This window comes from Myodes glareolus, chromosome 15, assembly GCF_982192425.1.
Source record: "Myodes glareolus chromosome 15, mMyoGla1.1, whole genome shotgun sequence".
Taxonomy (NCBI): Eukaryota; Metazoa; Chordata; class Mammalia; order Rodentia; family Cricetidae; genus Myodes; species Myodes glareolus.
In genome coordinates, this window is record NC_142040.1 from 55,155,212 (window position 1) to 55,174,710 (window position 19,499).

Genomic DNA, 19,499 nt, shown 5'->3' on the forward strand with positions numbered 1-19,499 from the left:
ACAGAAAAGTAACCGAAAACAACTTGGTACGTGTGCATATGAAGAAAGCATGATCTTAGTTTGTTTAAAAATTAAGGTACATTTTAGTGCATACATGTGTATCTGTGTGCGTGTGATGGCTCACACATGCTACTGTGCATGAATGGAGGCCAGAAGACAATTTATAGAAATAATTTCTTTCTTTCCATTCTGTGAATCCTGAAGATCAAATGTCGGCCACCCGTCTTGGAAACAAATATCTTTGTAGAGAGCCATCTTGTTATGCTGGTTCTTTTTTTTTTTTTTGTCAGCTGGACACAAACTAGAATTACCGGGAAGCTGGAACCTCAATTTAACCGCCTTTGTTGGACTGGCCAGTTGGCATGTCTCAGGGGCATATTCCTGACTGATGGTTGATATGGAAGGGTCCAGCCCACTGTGGGCTGTGCTACCCCTGGGCAAGAGATTTTGGATTCTGGATTCTGAGAAAGCAAAATAAGCAAGCCATCTAAGGCAAGCTAGTAAGTGTCACTCCTCCATGGTCTCTGCTTCAGTTCCTGCCTCCAGGTTCTCATCTTGATTTCCTTTAATGATAGACTGTAACCCCAAAGTCACAGTCTTTCATCACAGCAATATAAAGTCAACTAGAGTACCAGCTTCCATGACAAAGGAGTGGAGAGTTACAGTACAATGTATGTTGTTGGGAAGCCATTGATCCTTGACTTGAAAGGGATCAGATTCACATCAATGGATGCTGTATGCAGTAGGTTAAAGAGAAGGGCAGCCTTGGGTAGAGGTGAGTCCTGCCCATCTCCTATGATGGCATGTGGCCGGACTGTTGCTTCAAGGGTTCTTTCAAGTTACTTAGGACTGAGGTAGGTACCTTGAAACAATCAGCCTCTTGAATTACTTTCTCCCCAGGAACTCTGTGAGGTGTTGTCTAGTGGGTGGCCACTTGCAATTTTGCTAGAAATTCTGTTTCTCTTGGACTGCAGTGTGTCACATGAAGCCACAGTTGTGTAGCTGCTGTAGCATTAGTTATAGCAGCCTAGGGACAAAGCTGAACAGGACAGACAACCACTAAGAAGCCAGGATCCAGATCAAATTTTTTTCCAGAGATTTAAGTACTATGATCAGCAAATATCTTCATTATTTAAACTTGTTTGAGTCAGGTTTCCTGTTATGGGCCCTTTAAGTGTCTGATAATTCTAAGAGGTTAACAGACTTTGAACCTTTAATTTCATGTGTGTGTTTGCATGTCCGTTACATGAGTCAGAAGTTCCGAAAAGGCCCTCTGAGTAAGGGCACTCTATGGCTGCCTTTTGCTATTCCTATCATATAAGCAGTGGTTGTCCTGTTTTGAGAAGGGCAGGGAAGTTCCATGCAGAAAATAGGAGAATTTTGAAACTGCTTTTGTAATATCTAACCATTTCATTTATTAAACAAATAGAGTGCACTGTGCTAGGGTTGAATGTGTCGGCTCCCATTGTATCGTGCTGAGACAGGAGATGCAGTACCCACCTATACAATTTGACAGGTTAAGTGGCCAGAGTGAGAGCCTCCTGGGACTTCATAGGAAGAGTTAATAGAAGTCAACAAACACCCAAATTCTTATTTGCATTAATATAAGTTCTGCGTGCCTTTGGAATGTGATTATCTGGTGTTCGAGGCAGCCTTTAGGAGCAGCTACGGAAGGAGAGGCTCTACGCCTGTTTTCTTATTTAATCCTCATGATTATCTTTTGGGAGTAAACTTTTATTATTTATTTCGTAGATGTGGAATTGGAGGATCAAAGAAATGAAGATCAGATAAATCAAGTAATTTGCCTAAGGCTACACTGCTGGCTCTTAGTGGAGACAGTTTCTAATTCAGGTAGTTTTGATACTGAAGTACACTTTACCCCTTTGCTGTTGCCCTATTATATATATATATATATATATATATATATATATATATATATATATATGAGACTCCTTTATCTATGCCAATAATGATTCTTTAGACATGCATTTTGGGCTTTCCCCCAAATATTTCTAGCGTATACTTAATTCTTTTCTGGCTTCAAAAGTAAGTGACAGTCTCTAAGAGGAGTGCAGGGCATTACAGTTTGTTTGGGATGCTGCCAGTGGCAAAGATAAATATCTGTCTTTAATTCTTCCTTTTTTGCTTTTTTTTTTACCACCTCCTCCAATTCATCCAAAAAAAATTCATTAAAAATAATTCCTGCATCTTTCTTTGCTCTGAGGATCGTTTCAGATTTTTCTAACAGACCTAAGTGGCATCAAATAATGTGATGGTTTCTTCCTCGGGGGGAATGATGATTTACAGTCACTTCTCCGGACGGAATATTTTTCAAATTTTGGACCTCTGAACACCAATATATCTCCTATCTACTTGATGCAACCAGAGAAAAGTTATGCTGTTATTTCAGCCTTTTTGAAGTTGGCAGAGTGAAAATAGAAACCACCTTTCCCTTTAGCAGTTTGGGGGTGTCACTGTGTTTGCCCTGTGAGATATTTTAAAGCTTCTAAGTGTGGGAGCAATAGAATATCCTCCTTTCTTTGAAGCCCGTTTACCTTCTTCTAGAAGCCCGTTTACCTTCTTCTAGCTTTAGCAAGTTAAGTTCACACAAATTAAACCTAAAATTGGTAGAGAACTTGTGCATACAATAATAACCCTCTGTATGAAATCTCATGGACATCTTTACTGTTTATATATATATATATAAAAACTGTCACTGTTTATAGATTTGAAAAAAAGTTTCCATGAAGTCTTTCCACCAAATTCAGTTACTTAACACAATTGTCAGTGGTTTTTTCCTTATTAAACAAATTTTTATAACTGTGGTGTGTGTGTGTGTGTGTGTGTGTGTGTGTGTGTGTGTGTGTGTGTGTCTGTGAGTGCCACAGCCTGGCTGGGGGTCAGAGGGCTTTTTTTTGGAATTGGTTCTCTCTCCACTTTTTGGTCAGGTATTGAACTCAGGTTGTCAGACTTTGGAGGTAAGTACCTTTACCTGCTGAATCATCTTTCTGGCCCCGTCAGTACTTTTGAGGCTGGACTGGAAAGTCAGGCTTTAAATCTTAACTGGGAAGATTGCCCCCTGACCCAGACAAATTGTGTTGTTGGCTGAGGGCAATAGAGTAAGTAGCTGTCTTTCAGTCCAAGGAAGAGGAGGAGAGACAGCAGGTGAGGTGGTTTTCCTGGCTCCCTCCCAGTCTCCCCCCTACTGTCACACCCTTAGGTAATGCTGTCTTCTTATGGTAGTCACAAGATAAGACTAGGGTGACATTAGACCTTGGGGTGCTCTTATGGAAAGGACACATGGTAGTTTGGAGATGTGGCTTCTACATCCTTTCAGTTAGTTAAATTTGGCTCAGGGTTCTCCCCTTGGTGGAGCCCCCACTCTGCGGAATCTCGTCTCACTCACCCACGTCAGCCATCTCGGGGACTGTGGCTGTGTAAACGTCCTTGGTGAATATTGGCTCGTTGTCATTGATGTCGTGGATCTTGATGATGAATTCCGACTCAGGCTCTACGGGTCTCCCTGTCCTTCTGTTAATGGCTTGAGCGCGAAGGATGTAAACGGGTTTTTCTTCCCTGTCTAGTCTCTTCGTGGCCTGAATGTCGCCTGTGTTTTCATTGATAATGAAGAGATCTCCTGCCCCATCTCCTGAAAGGATATATTTAAGTGATCCATCTCCTCTATCCTGGTCTGAATGTAACTAGTGTAGGGAAAAAAAAATTAAAGAAAGTAAAAGTCAAGCATGTGATCCTAAACTGTTTCGATTTCACCATGCAATCTATTTTAACTGCTTGCTATTTGATTATCAACAGTCTCCAAAGGCAAGTACAGCTTTTCTATTTTAAACTACCTGCATAACCCTTTAATAGAAAACGCCACTCATTAATGAATGCATTTCTTAATCATAGAATTTTCTAGAATGAAACAGAAAATTTGGCAACCTTTCTTATTTTGAAGGAGGGAAAACTGAAGACAGAAGCAATTTTAAAAGCCCAAGATCATGTAAATTAGACTGGATGAATCTTTTCAGTATGGATGTCAAATCCTGTGAGAGGTCTTCCCTAGTCCCTTTGCACACACAAACATTTTCCAAGTGTCCCACTGCTTAAAAGACATGTGGGTATCATCTGCATTTTGATGAATTATGGAAGCTAGGCAATCACATCAGTGGATGGAGATCATAATCCATTTTCTGGGGAGAAGTGATATGTGTTTGCTTGTCTGTCTATTTCAGTTTAAAGCATCCAAGAGACCTCCCCAGTGCTGCTTTCGGCAGTGCCTTGAGACCACGTCACCAGGCAGTCCATCATTTTCTGGGACAATGGTATTTGGCATATCTGGCATTTGGTTAGTGGGAAACAAAAAGAGGCCTTCTGATGCGCAGAGATGGCCTACAATTGAAACAGTCTGCCTTATGAGTTAGTGAGACCTGACCCTCCACCCCAGCTCTTGAAATGATACAAGCAGAGGTGATGAAGATTCACTGTCAGTGGAAGATTCACAGTCAGTGGTCCAGAGGAAAGAGTGGAATTAAGTGAATGTCTGGCGTTCCAAGATCATCACCTGATGATCCTAAGTTGGAGAAGCGGTTCCTGTTTCCTAACTCCTAGATCACCTTTCAGAGTCGAGTTCCTAAAATCTTCTTCCCCACCCTAGCAAAAGTTTAGGTCTTCTAGCAGTCCAAGTCCATTCACAAATTTTCAGTGTGTTTCGTTGTTGCTGAGGGTGACCATTTAACAGTCAGAGTAGCAGGCATCTGTGCTCACAGACATGTTCGTTACAGAATCTCCTTACAGTCTTCACACATAGGAACTGGGTGACCGTGGTAACCACAACAAGTAAACATCCATGGGCTCTGATTAACACTGCATACGCCTCTACGGCAGTGGTTCTCAACCTTCCTAAGTCTGTGACCCTTTAGCAGGTCCTCGTATTGTCGTGACCCCCACAGCCATAAAATGATTTTCGCCGCTACATCATAACTGCAATTTTGCTATTGTCACAAACTGTAACATGAATCTGTGTTTTCCTATGGTCGTAGGTGACCTCCATGAAAGGGACATTCAACCCTCAAAGAGGTTTTGACCATAGGTTGAGAACCTCTGTTCTAGAATTCCTACTCTCAAAGCAGAAAGGAACTGAGATGATCTAAGCAGTTTCCTAAAATCATCTTCTGTGGATTATCTACTACACAGGGTACAGAGCGAAGGAGCTCTGTGTCCTGTGTGCTTGGGAAATACTTAATCTGACTCCTTCTTGGAGTAATCTGCTAACACATGAAAGACTGTGAGAGCCTGAATGTCAGACTTTCTGTGGCATGATTTTGTTTATATGGAGCGTTAGTGTTCAATGCAATGTTCTTTGGGTATGACCTGTGACAGCCGTCCTGGAAAGTTTCTTTTGTAATCCTGAGTATCTTATCTGTCACTGTAGAAACAGCAAACCCAAAGTTCCCGTTAATGTAGTGTTTCAAAATCACACCCAGCTCAAGTAAGAGTCAAAGACGAGAGAACCTGGTGGCAGGAAGGTGCCCTGCAGAATCTTTGGTGCAGCGTCCCCATTTCTGGAGCGACAGAGACTGTGTCCAGTGCCACACAGCTACGCTGAGTTAATCACGGAATTGGAGAACGAGAATATTATTCATACAATTAGTAGCTTTGAAAGCAATTTGGCAGAAATAATGGAAGATAAAATGCGAACAGGGAGGAAATTGCTTAGAAGTGAGACAAACGCCATAAGAAATGTAAAACAAGAGCCCTCTATGATTTGTGTAATGTGATATGCCAAGGAAACGCGGCAACCACCCTGACATAGAAAGAGCCGCTAGGGAAAAGTTAACTCTCCGCTGACAGATTCTAATGACTGAAGAGCGCTCTTAAAAAGCCATTTTATTAACTCAAAAGCAGAACGAGCCCCGCTCATGTCCTTTGGTTGCATGGTCCTGGACAGCCATGGTGGGCGGCCGGGGTTGGCGGTCATGGTCGGCAGCAGGGTGCAGCATGTGGGATGGGTATCTAAGCCCGACGTCCAGGTCACGTTCACTGTGTCCCTCACCAGGTGTGAGACCACAGCAGAGTCAATTAACCTCCCAAGCCAGGACCCTTCTCAGCAAAATGAGGATCATAAGGGCTGCAGGACAAGCGGCTGGGAAGCACTAATTAGAGGCTATATACAAATACCTCATTAATTGCCACATAAACATGCAATAAAAGCATGGTACGTGTTTTATGAATTATAAAGAGCCATCTAAGTGGAAGATAGTCCGGGAGCGTGAGCATTAGCTGCGGATTTATCGTCGGCATGTTTTTGCTCTTATGACTTTGAGAACTTGGTCTGAGGACCATAGAAACCCAATTTTTGTAAGCACTTCCTATCTCTCAGGTAAAATCTGTTATGAAAAGCCAGAATCCTTCTATTTGGTGGCAACTGCTGTCTCTGCATGTGATTTATTCTACGCTTTATTCCACTAGATCATAGACTCTCCTTGGCTGCTTCTTCCATCATCTTCAGTGTGTAATTGTTGCACACCCAGTCGGCGACTACCACATCTGGTCACAAGATTTATGCAGGTAAAAGTAATCAGGGAGTTATTTTTAGCTGTCAGAAGCGGCCATTTCCATGAATTATACTACAAACACCTGAGACCATAGAGAGGCAGAAGCAGGGGATGCTGGCAAGTGTGAACAGGGACTGTGTTGCAGATCACAGCTATGATTTATCAATATTTGAAAACCAGTGGGGAAATGCATCTCTTCGCTCAGGCCAGGCCTGATAATAGAACAACTTAACCTCCTCCCTCCTCTCGGCCCCCAACATGAGCTTTCTGACTCTGATGGTGCAAGTGCAGGCCACAAAAGCCCGCATCTCTCTTTACTCTCCTCCCTTCCGCGGAGCAGCCCTGGGGCCAGCTCTTTCCTCTATTCTTGGGAAAGAAAGAAAACAGAAGACTCCGCTGCCTGTGAAAGTCATGGCGGCAAGCAGACATTAGGGCTTCATTGAGCACTTAGATTTTAATTGGATTTTTTCTTTTGTGATGTCATTCATCATGGCCGCTGGAAGAGACAGAAGTTAAACAACAACAAATGAAAGGTTGTGGGTTGCCCGAGGCATATTTTTACTAATTTCAGCGTAATGTGCCTGTTCCATTAAGTTTAATCATCTGGTTCACTTTTAATGTTTCATCGTCAAGTAAGAATTAGCCCCTTCCCTCCTGAAGTCTCATCCCACCTGTGGCCGGCAGGGTTTCTCAGTAGTGTATCTCTGACACTTTTAGCCAGAAGGTGCTCTGACTCCATTTCTCTACTCACTTTCCCTTCTTAGTTATTTTTTTTTTTAAAAAAAAACAAAACAGCAAACGTAGTGTCTTGGAAAATAAATATAGGATCTCTGTCGCATGGCCCCATGGAGCGTGTCACCAGGCAGTGGCAGCATCATTGCCTGCGGGGCTGTCCCTGGGAACAGAGCATCCTTTTATCAGCCACATGGACCAACTTGCAGCTTAATTTTGAATTCAATTCAAGGGCATAGCATTAATTGTAAAGATTTTTAGTAGTCTGTGAAGCCAGCTAATGCTGCTCTATTACTCCTGTTTCTGTGTGCCACTTGGCGAATCTCTGAGTCGGTGTCCAAATTGAATCTTCTAAGCACACTCACGGCAGAGATGGAAGACAGAGTCTCAGCCTAAGATTCCCAAGATGGCATGCATAAGTGCCTGCAACAGGCAGAAGGGAGCTTATGGATGGGGATATGTGCAGGTTGTCTGAAAGAAGACCCCGGAAGAATGTAGTGTGGCCTTTTAGGAAAGGGACAGTTGCTCACCTGAGATGTCCCAGGACAACCGGAGAACAACTGCAAAAACCAGATGCTGCCCATTGGGACTGGGAGGGCAAGAAAGAGCTGCTGTGGAGAGAGAACATCACTTTTGTGCTCGGCAGAGTAAACATCATCTCACACTGGATCTTAGCCGAAAGTCTGAGAAGCCATGAATATTGTTTTGAACTAGGAAGTGAGTGTATCATCAATTTATGTCAAAAGGAGGATTACCTGCTATTATTATACATGTTTGTATATATTTGTACATTTTCCTATATATTGTCCTGTGGTGGTTTGAATGAGAATGGCTCTCATAGACTTTGTATATTTGAATGCTTGGTCCCCAGCTGGTGGAACTGTTTGGGACAGATTAGGAGGTATAGACTTGTTGGAGGCAGTGAAATCTCAAAGCCCACATGAGGCCCAGTCTTTCCCCCCCCCCCCTCTCTCTCTCTCTCACTCTGGGCTTTATTGTTTGTGGATCAGATGGGAGCTCTCTGCTCTTGCTCCAGCACCATGCCTGTCTGCTTGCTGCCTTGCTCCCCAGCATGCTGATCCTGGCCCCACCCTCTGAAACTGTAAGCAAGTCCCCATTTGCAAGGTTTCCTTTGTCGGCTGTCTTGGTCATGGTGTCTCATCACAGCAACGGAAAAGTAACTACACAGTAAATAAATTCACTTCAGATAGTGAAGGCTGGGGAGATTTGGTGGGTAAATTTTATATTAGAAAGAAATTGAACCCTGCAGGAAGACAAGTCTTAGAAATTGATTCCGGTTTAGTGATTATAGGATTGGGTAAATAAAAAATATGTTAAAATTTTCATATCATATATTTTATTACATGAGTGTTAATGACTTTACATGAGTTAGCTCATTTACATCTGATAATTATTTCACAGATGACAAAGTCGAGACTAGCATAATTGTGACAGGTGCTAATTGTTCTGCAAACTCCTGCTAACTTTGCATTTCTGTGAGGAACTACCTGAGAGAGCTAATTTATTTTGGTTTATTTTGGCTCATGGTTTCAGAGGCTTTAGTTCATAATTGCTTGGCTCTATTGCTTTGGATCTGTGGCAAGGGGGCTGAGGTAGCTGCTCGCCTCCTACTTGTCAGGAAGCAAAGCGGATGAGAGCCAGAGCTATTCTAAACGGAGACCAGCTGCCAGCAATCAGAGTTATTAAACTATCCATTGTTTCATAAAGATTCTACTTCCAGCCAGGCCACCGAGCTGTCTCACCATGTGTGTGTGTGTGTGTGTGTGTGTGTGTGTGTGTGTCTGTGTGTGTGTGCCCCTTATTTCTGGATATCCTGGGATGCACATGGACCACAAGCTGCATGTCTGACAGGGTTGCTTCAGTACCTGGGCCTCTGGGAGACAGTTACTATCCAAACCATAGCCCTGCCTTCCTCTGTTCCTCCCTAGTCAGTAGTTCTGACTGGCACCTGGCTGCTTGGCCTTGGATCACCTTTTCATAAGATAATACATGTGTGTGTAATTGTCAGTGCCTACCACTTAACAGAAACTGGCTTACAGAATTTTATTCCCAGGCTGAACCAGGTTTCCTGAAGGCTGATGAGGACTGAGCCTGGGGGCACAGCAGACCACAAACGGATGGGACCCTGGGTTTCAGAGTCATCTCTTGCCTGACCAGCATCTAATATGATACAGAAAAGTATCTTAACTTCAGTCATGATAATTCTGCTTTCTGCTTATTTTTTTTAATATGTTGCTGTTACAGTGATTATCTCTTTATAGTGTCTCACTGGTTCTCAAAGATGGCAGGAGTGTGACCTGGGACATCCATAGAAGCATAATGCCCGGCCTAGACTTGGAAACTCAGGGCAGTTCCCCCTGCAACTTGTGTGTTGAGAAGCCCTCTAATGGATCCACTTTAATGACCTTTATTTTTAATGACATGTATGTGTGTGCATCTGTGTATGAGTATGTGCATGTGTGTGTTGGTGCCCGAGCAGGCCAGAAGACAGTGCATGTTCCCTGGAATTGAAATTACAGGCCGTTGTGAACTGTCCAAGGTGGGTGCTGGGAATGGAACTCAGGAGAGCTCCCTCTCTAATCTTGTTTACTTTTTGTAATTTTCCTTGTATATACTGACCAAGAAACATTTCTAGTTATGATCAATATCTCATGTTAAAATGTAGGCTAGTTGAAGTAAGGTTGTAAAGTTTGGTAAAGTTATAAAGTTGCCCAGAATTCCATTCGTTAGGTCATATATATAAAATCTAAACGGGAGTTTTTATGTGTCGTGTGTGTACAACACACAGAGATTAAAACCAACAAACAGATTTTTTTCAAAGCAAACTATCCATGACATTCATTAACCTCACCCAGGATTTTTTGCTAGGTACCCAGATCAGGGTTCATTCAGACAAAATTGGGGCGGGGGGAGGTACATGAAGACTTAAAATCAAAAGTTAAACACACATGTACAGAGACGATTACTTCCATAGCCAAATCCTGTATTTATTTCCGTTCCCACTTTTGAAAGTATTTCTAACACTGGGCGAGGACAGCTACACTTTTGTTGAACTACTCCGTGAAATAGGTGCCTGCTTGTCGGTGTTTGAGTAGATGCTGCATTTTCTGCAATGAGAAATGGAAGCCTATAACTAACTCTGATGACTTCTGGGGTCTGAGCCGTTGTTTTAGCCAGTACAGTCACAATGGGTGAAAGAACTCACTTTCGTGAGAGAAAGCAATGGGTATAAATTCACACTACATACTCATCTTGTCACCTTGGGAAACTTCGTTAGCTTTTCAAGGACTATTCCATCATCTACGATAGGAATAATAATGATATTTCATTTACAAGTACGTTGCTCTGAAAATTGCTGATAGAATACGTGCACATGTTTGATGGAGAGTCTAGCTCAGGGAAAGCCTTCTGCAGGTTGCTACTGTGTTTGCAAATATGAAGGACTCAGAAGGTAGATTTCTGAAAATGGAAAGATTTGGGTTTGAATTTTGGCTTTCCTATTAATTAGCAAATTAATTAAGCCATGCTAGACTCCATCTGTCCCCTGCAACACAGTTTTCATAATAATTAACTATGGCAACTATTCTTCCCTTCACGGCCCCTTAAATGCTGTGGGCTTTAGGCTTGTGTCTCAGGGCCTTTCCTTCCGTATTTCATGGATTATCTCAAGTGAGGTCATTTCTTTGGCTTTGTTTTTTTCAAGCATGCAGCTACTACCTATGAGACATAGCCATCAATGCCCAGGGTGACTGATCATTTCCTTGAGATATATTTCAACGATGAAATGCTTTCAAGGACGTATCTGCCTCCAGAGCAAGTCTCTTAGCCCACTTATACTCAGTACATCCCAAGTAGAAGGTCATCCTGGAGAGCACCTGACAATCCTGGAGAGCACTTGACAGTCTTCCTACCTCTTACATATAACATATATCTTGACTCATTATTTTCTGTTTCCACCACCATTTCTCTTCGATATATTTTTGCCCTTCAAATGCACACACACACACACACACACACACACACACACACACACACACACACACACACTTTCTTCTATTTTCTGGTCACTAGACCCATTTTACAATCACATAAACATGGAAGATGCCCCTATTCTACCTCAACCCTTTAGTGTCCTCTGTTTCCTCGGGACAAAGCCCTTTCCATGGTGGCTTTTCATCCTCTCATTAGCTTCATTGGCCACCATTCTCTCTGAACAAGACCTTGCTCTCACCACACTCTGCTTCCTGTGGTTTTTAAGAATACATTTGTCTCTTTCACAGCTAAGTCTTTCCTCAGGTAGTCCCACTTGGCATAAATCCATTTTAGAGTCTTTATCTAGTTAATCCAATTCAAGTGTCAGGGCTTCTTACTCTTCTCTTTTCAGGGATGCCTTCCTTCCATCGCTAGTCTAAGAGTCTCCTCCTATGTACTTTCAACATTTTTCCCAATAAACCAGCAGTATATTCTTTTCTTTTAATGACTCATTTTATAACTGTTTTTCTTTTTATTTTAGTTTTTTTAACTAGACCACATATCATGGAAGAATGCATGCCATCTGTCTGGTTCCCTCATTTCAGTAGTCTCAGGACTCAACACACGGGCGCATGATAGATGCTCAATAAATAATGATCACAAACGAGGACTGAGTGAGTGTCGTAAAGGTCATCTTGGATTAGACTTTGATGATGGATGGAGGTTCTGGCACATAGCAGACAGTCAACAAATCTTAGCGTCCCCGTCTGATGTCTTCTTGACATTAGGAGAACTCTGGATATCAAGAATATGCACACGCTCCCAAAGTCACTGGATAATTCAGTAATCGCTATCACATATCAGACACATGGTCTGCTTTGAGCAATCCAAAGGAATAATTCAAGGTGCTGCGTTGGCTCTGAATAGTTTCCTTCAATAACCAATTGAACCTCAATAAAACAGAATAATAAAACTACCTTGCTTTATCTTTGTTGACAGGGCTCAGAGCAGTTACAAATGCATTGAGATCCCTGATCATGATAAATAGATTTGGTGTTGCTCAGAGGTCCCCAGTCAGTCGTGAAGAAGCAGCCCTATTTAGGGAACTTTCTCAAGTATCACCCTATTGTAGAAGGGAATAGAAAGTCCTCTGATTCACAGACACATTGCTCCATCATGAACTAATTTAATGCTGTCAACCTTGACCACTTAAAAAACATTTATTGGCCTAGAGGGTTGCATCAGGCAATACGTAAAATCATCTCATACATGTCTTTTATAAACTCACAATTTAGGCTTGGGAACACTGACTCATAGGAAAAAGACAGGGAATGAAAGCAGAAATAAGACACTCGAGTCCCACTATTATTAGTTAGGAATGACAAGGTAGCAGAGAACCTATAAATAGGTAGTGTGGAACCAGAGAATGCATAAACCCTTTGGTGGCTAAGAAGGCTTCTTGGAGAGGCTTAGGTTACTGATGGGAGGAAAATGACTTCACTATCTTGTGAGAGCCCGGCATGGGCATGGTTTTAGGGCTGAGTGTGGGAGAAAATCAGAGGCAGCTTTGCATATGTGCCTGGGGTAATAAAACCCATTAAGTCAGCAAAAATAGAAACACTCCTTCTCTTGTGTTTCATGGCCACATTCTTTCTCACACTGCACTCAGATGTACAAGGGAGGTGGCGTCTTTATTGTCTTTTTTTTTAAAATAGCTTATCCCTCAAGCCCTAGTCCCATTGAACACTAGGAACTCAATATAGGTTAAGCATCGAGTCAAAGATTTGGTGCAATAACAATACCGTCTGCCTGATTCAATAATGCAGTCTCCTTGGATAGCTCTTTAGGTAAATTCTTGGCTGTCTGCCTTCCTTCTTCTAGTGCTTCTAAAAATTTCATTTTCTGTTAAATGCGTTTGTGTTTGTTTTATGTGTATGAGTGCTTTGCTGGCATGTGTATATGTGCATCACATGGGTGATGGGACAGAAGAGGGCACCTAACCCCCTGGAGTTGGAGCTACGGGTCACTGTGAACTGCCCCCCAAGGATACCCAAGCTTGAGTCCTCTGGAAGAGCAGCTGGCTCTCTTAACCACTGAGCTGCCTCTCCTGCTCCCAGGTTTACTTTTGATTTGTAAAACAACCTGTGAGAGAATCTAGAAAACTCTGATTCTTTTTTTTTCTGACAAAACTTAGAATGGAAGTGCCTGCACAGCCTATGTTTCTTGTCTGTCATATCACATTTTCTTACTGACCTGAAAAAACGTGTTTCCTATGTAATTCCAATAATAGAATTAGCTTTCATGACAGTGGAAATAGTTTGCCTTTGAAACATTATCTGATATGACTAATCTTTTGCAATTTTTCTGATTGCAATTTTGGGAAAATGATATTAAGTTTATATTATACTGGTTCTTTTGGGAGTTTTGCTAACACCTTTTTCTTGTGAATCTTTACATTCAGTTGTATGAACATTCACCAAGGACATCACTGTGTCAAGCAATATTTTAAATGCTGAGTAGCAAAAATCTACTTGCTTGTTTCTCGAATCAACAACACTATTGTCTCTCTGCTCTCTATAACAAAACGTTTGGGGAGCCAAACTGTCAGTAAAGGAAGCTGAACAGTGGGTCCTTGGTCCTTATTCTGGCCTCCAGTAGTACCTTCTCAAGTCATGAGAACCAAAAATGTCTGCAGATACTTAACCAATGTCTCCAGAAGCTTAAAACTGAGATTATGTATGTATGTATGTATGTATGTATGTGTCTGTCTATCTATCTATCTATGTACCTACCTACAAAACTACCTACCTATCATCTACCTATCTATTATCTATCTAATCTATCATCAATTCATCTAACTACTTCCCAATCTATTTTATCTATTTTACCTATCTACTTATCTTAATCTACTGATCTTTTATTTATCGATCCATCATTCTATCCACTTATCTGCCCTTCCATCAATCTATTATCTATTGTCATCTAGAGATCTGTCTATCTGTCTGTCTTTCTATCCTTCCAAATTTCTTCTCAGTGTGTACCTTGTGAATTTCAATACAGTTAGACAACACAATAAGGTTCTCTGCATTGGCTGCGGTTATGCAGGATCCCACCCAGTTCAATCTTTTATCTTCTGTTAGATTTAATAACCACTGAAACAGGTCTTGTGTTCTGTGGAAGAGAATTTCTGACAAAGTGCTAAAAGCGAAAGAATTTTAAGTCAAGGCAGGAGAAATTTATTAATTCCCTTGACATTTATCTTTTACACCCAATACCTTGAATTTAACGTCAAAAGAACCAAGCGTTTTAAACGAACAAAGCTTTAGTGTTATAATAGTGGAAGCAGGCAGGATATTGGTGTTCCTGGTCCTAATTTCCAGGACCCATCACCTGCTGCTCTGGGTAGCAAAAGCACGTTGTGCACATGGTTAATTAAGATAAGGTCTTAAGATGGGAGTGGGGGTGAGGGATGTTATCTGGGATTACTAAAGCAAACATGGTGTGAAGAAGAGTGCCCAGGAGGGAAGGGAGGAAGGTGAAAGGAAATTTGATGAAGCTAGAAAGGCATAGCCCTGGGGGACTTTGGAGATGCTAATTATGCAAAGAAATTCAAGGTGCAGAAGTGGCAGGAAAACAGAGTCTCTCCTGGACCTTCCAGAAGGCTCCTAGGCTGACTGAGAACCCACTGTATAGCCCAGGCTGGCCTCTAAATCATGGCAATCCTCCTGCTGTAGCTTACTGAGTGCTGAGATTACAGAGAGCCGCTACCATTTTTATCTCCAGAGGAACAGCCTTGAGCCATCACTACTTTAGTCCAGCAACACCCATTTCAGACATGCGAACCGTAAGGCTGCAAAGTGGTGCCTCCGCACAGCTCGAAGGCACTACATTTATGGTGATTTGTAATAGCAACAGTAGAGACCAAGAAAAGAATCCCCTGTTTTTGGAGTTCATGGTGAACTAAACTGTACATAGTCCTTGAAGCATCCTAGTGAAAGAATGGAAGGCTAGCCCTCACTGAACGCTTGCCATGTTTCAGGCACGGCACGGACCCTCTGGGTGTTACATCATTTAAATCCTGCAGTGCTTCTAGGAGGTAACCTTTAGTTTTTACTCTCTTTCTTATTTTTGGTCCAGAATTGGTAACTGAGGTCAGCAGGGTTAAGTGATCCGCTTCAAGTTACAGGGAGAGCCAGAAATGTTACCAAGACATACGTGCCTGGCTCTGAAGCCTATGCGTGTTTGCATTAGGCCATATTGCCAAAGCAGCACCCACAATGACTGCGTACATTCTGGATTCATTTAATATCCTAGGCCCCAGGCTAAGTGATTTGTAAATTTTATTGGCATAAATGATACAAACTGTAATAGATGTTATTGTTCATTTGGGATTTATCAATTAAACAAATGCCTGCTTGGTTTATTAACCACATGAAGTTATTTCCCAAAAAAGGCATTGTTTATTGCTTTTTGCTCGGTTCCTGAAGTCAAGGTCTTTCTTGTCTTGGCAGACTGCGACATTAGTCTCAGCTCCTGCTTAGTCTAACATTTTCATTTTCAAAAGCCAGTGGTAAATCATGCTGCGAGCCAGATACCCAGTCAAAAATTGATTTACTAAGGCACTGTACCTCACCAACTATAATCCTATCTTTTGGCCTCAGAGTATAATCTCTTCAGCCATTTGCCAAATCTGAGGACACACACACACTCACACACACACCCACACACTCACACACATACACACTCGCACACATACACACACAAACGCACTCACACACACATACACACTCACATATATACACACATACACACACACTCATACACACATACATATAATCACTCACACACATACACACTCACACATATACACACTCACACATATACACACTCACACATATACACACATACACATATACACTCATACACACACACTCATACACACATACATATAATCACTCACACACATACACACTCACACATATACACACTCACACATATACACACACACACATGCACATTGCCCTCTATTTGTCCTTCTCTCTGACACACATGTCTTATAGGAAAACACAAATAGATAAAATACAGACATTTAAAACTAATGGACTGTCCCCCAAATGTATTGTTCTTGAAAGGCACAAAATAAGTCGGATATTATATTCTTCTTTGCGGACCCTGGCTTAGCACCTAAAACGCTAAAGCTCTATCTTTATAAAAGCAGTAGTTTGCCGGAGGGAGGGATCATTTCCTCCTCAAATTCATAGCTCTCAAGCATCCTGAATGTGCTCAATAAATGCTGTTTAAATTGAATTTCACAACCTGCTCGTACAGTCAAGGAGGTAACGCGGGGGACAGTCCTCGGAAGAAAGATTCTGAGCTTCTTTCTTAGATTTTCTTGCTTTGGAACAAGCTATGAGCTCTGCCCCTTCCAAGGGAATTAACTTTGAAAGATCAGTGAAGGAGAACTGATACTGTCTGATGGCCACACTGACTGATGGTCACACTGTCTGATGGCCATGCTATCTGATGGCCATGCTGTCCGATGGCCACATTGTCTGATGGCCACGCTATCTGATGGCCATGCTGTCCGATGGCCACATTGTCTGATGGCCACGCTATCTGATGGCCATGCTGTCAGATGGCCACACTATCTGATGGCCATGCTGTCCGATGACCACATTGTCTGATGATCGTGCTGTCTGATGGCCACGCTGTCAGGTCTCCTGAGTTGCTAGTGGCCTGGATGTGAATGCTTTTCTCACTGGTCTCCAACTTCTCAACCTTTGTGCTGTTACTTTGCTTGCCACACAACAATAGTCTTTACTATACTACCATCTTCTCAGGCATATGAAATAGGCAGTGAGCCTTATATTTGGTTCTGTGATTACACCTGGATTCTGGCCCCAGTGTCACTGTTCTGTGGGTGACGACCTCTGGTGAAGATCCCAGCTCCTCACATGCGAAAGGACCGAGTCTTTCTCAACTGAGTGAATGTTGACCCGGGGCACTTGAGGAACGCTCACACACATGGGAGTAGTTCACAAACTTCCAAGCCTTGCACCATGAGGGGAACTATTTTCCTTTTTCCTCATCTGGCTGCAAGGAAGCTCTGCTCAGAAAACAGTCCTGTTGCCTCCTGACCCGTCAGGGGATGACCTCTCTTCTGCTGCGTTCTCTTTCCTGGGGCTTTCTGTCCAGCGCCTGCCGCTTCGTCAGGTGTTACTTGGCGGTTTGCACTGCAGTCAAAACTATGGCTGTCACATCACCAATTCACAACTCAAGCCAGTAATAGCTAGACTCTTGACAAGGCTCAAAGCGAAGAAAGTACTGCCACTCAAGTTTGCTGACATCATTTAATTTTCTTGGTTTGATTTAAAAAGCTCTTTTACTGCGAAAGGCAGAGGTAACCGCGACGATCATAGCTTTAATCTAATGTGGATAGCTAGTCCCTTTCCCCTTTGATATATTGAACAGTTGGGAGAATAGCTAGAGAATGCAAGATGCAGGCATGGTAAGAGTGGCTTGCTTTGTCTGGCTTCTAGGGGGGAAGTAGCTTTCTACAGGATATATCATTTATTGTTTCTCATGTCTGCCACTGTCATGGCCACCATTACTGCTACTGCCTCCACCACCACTTTCATCACTGCCAAACCAAAAAACTAGCCAAGCCAAACCAAACCAACCTAACCTGCGGCCATCTTAAGTGAGCCTTATGTTTTATAATACACGATGGATGTTAATGCTTTAAATCACTGTATTTTAAGGCAAGACATTTTGCACGTCTTCCTTCCTGTTCTCTTGCAATTGTACTCACAAGTGGAGGAATGATTTAAAATGTGGCTACCTAGAAACAGTGATTTTTTTTCCCCTGTGAGAACTCTAAATATATTGGTTACAAGATGTAGTTGGTGATAATCATGTAGACATTTTCTGTCCCTGCACTCCATAGCTGACATTTTTGACATCACACTGCTTTCCATCGCTGACACTTTTGGTCAAATAATTGTCATCAGCAGTCTCAGGTCCTACATGAGTTCTCTGGTGATGTCTTTTGAATTGTCTGCACATGGTAGCGTCTTAGGCCTCTGTGTACGTGCATGTGTGCAGGCATGTGCATGTGTGTGGGTGTGTTTGTGCACGTGGAAGTCATAGGATAATCTTGCGTGTCATTCCCTGGGAGCCATCTCTCTCTCTCCCTCTCTCTCTCTGTCTCTCTCTCTCTCTCTCTCTCTCTCTCTCACTCTGTGTGTGTGTGTGTGTGTGTGTGTGTGTGAGATGTGTGTGTGCATGCACATGTGTGTGGTGACCAGTATCCAACTTTATAACTTTCCACCTTCTCTATGGTCTTGAGATGAGGTCTCTCAGTAAATCTGACTCTACCTGACTGGACAGGAAACTCAAGAGAATCCACAAGTCTCTGACCCCTCCCAACACTGGGGTTACAGGCACGTGGCTATGCCTGGCTTTTATGTGGGCGCTGGGATCTGAATGGAGGTCATCACGTTTATGATGGAAGGGCTCTTACTCATTGAGCCATCTCCCTAGCCCTGCCTTCTATTTTTGAGACAGAGTCTCTCATAAAACTGGCTGGCCAGTAAGTCTTAAGGATCCGCCTATCTGTGTCTTCCCAGAGTGGGGATGACCAGCAGGTGCCACCATGTTTGACTTGGTTTTTCCCTTTTCATATTTGTTATGGGCTCTAGGGGATCAAACCCAAGCTCCCAAGCATGCGAGGCAAGCACTTTACTTAGTAAGCCATCTCCCTAGCTTACTTCTTAAGAATTTTAAGAACAAGAAATTTTATTCCTATTGGTCAACTCTCACTTTCTCTGGTTTTGTTTCCAACTTTTCTCTACTAAGACCTTAAATATTGTCTGACTTTTATTTGTGAGTCTTAAAGGAGCTGACTTTTATGACGCAGTATTACTTGTTGTATACTCTCTCCTTATTTATCTTGTGTATGCACGTCTAACCCTGCTGCTTTGGGTTGTCCTGGTTTACACAGAGGGAGTTCAGGTTTTCTCCAGTGGTATCATAAAACATGTGTACTATTCCGTTGTGAAATACGCAGAGGTAGTTTCCATACAAAGACCCTCATAAAAAATTCGGTTTATATATTTATTATCTAATACTTGCTCAGACTTCAAAATAATTTAGTCAGCTGCCAACCGAATAACACAAAACAGTATCGCCTTAGGCTCAGCTCCGTGAACCGGAAGG

General features: G+C 42.4%; 1 protein-coding gene across 4 annotated transcripts in view; it reads right to left on the bottom strand.

Annotated features, from left to right (window-relative positions):
- The window catches only part of Cdh6 (cadherin 6), a 136,152-nt gene that overhangs the window by 27,917 nt on the left and 88,736 nt on the right, over positions 1-19,499 (bottom strand). For 3 of the 4 annotated variants that reach the window (XM_048429846.3, XM_085676607.2, XM_085676609.2), the window contains exon 3: positions 3,407-3,701. In XM_048429846.3, the coding sequence (XP_048285803.1) occupies positions 3,407-3,701 (295 nt within the window). Of the gene's footprint in view, positions 1-3,406; positions 3,702-7,819; positions 7,887-19,499 lie in introns of those variants that run through there. The other variant, XM_085676608.2, reaches the window with a different exon arrangement.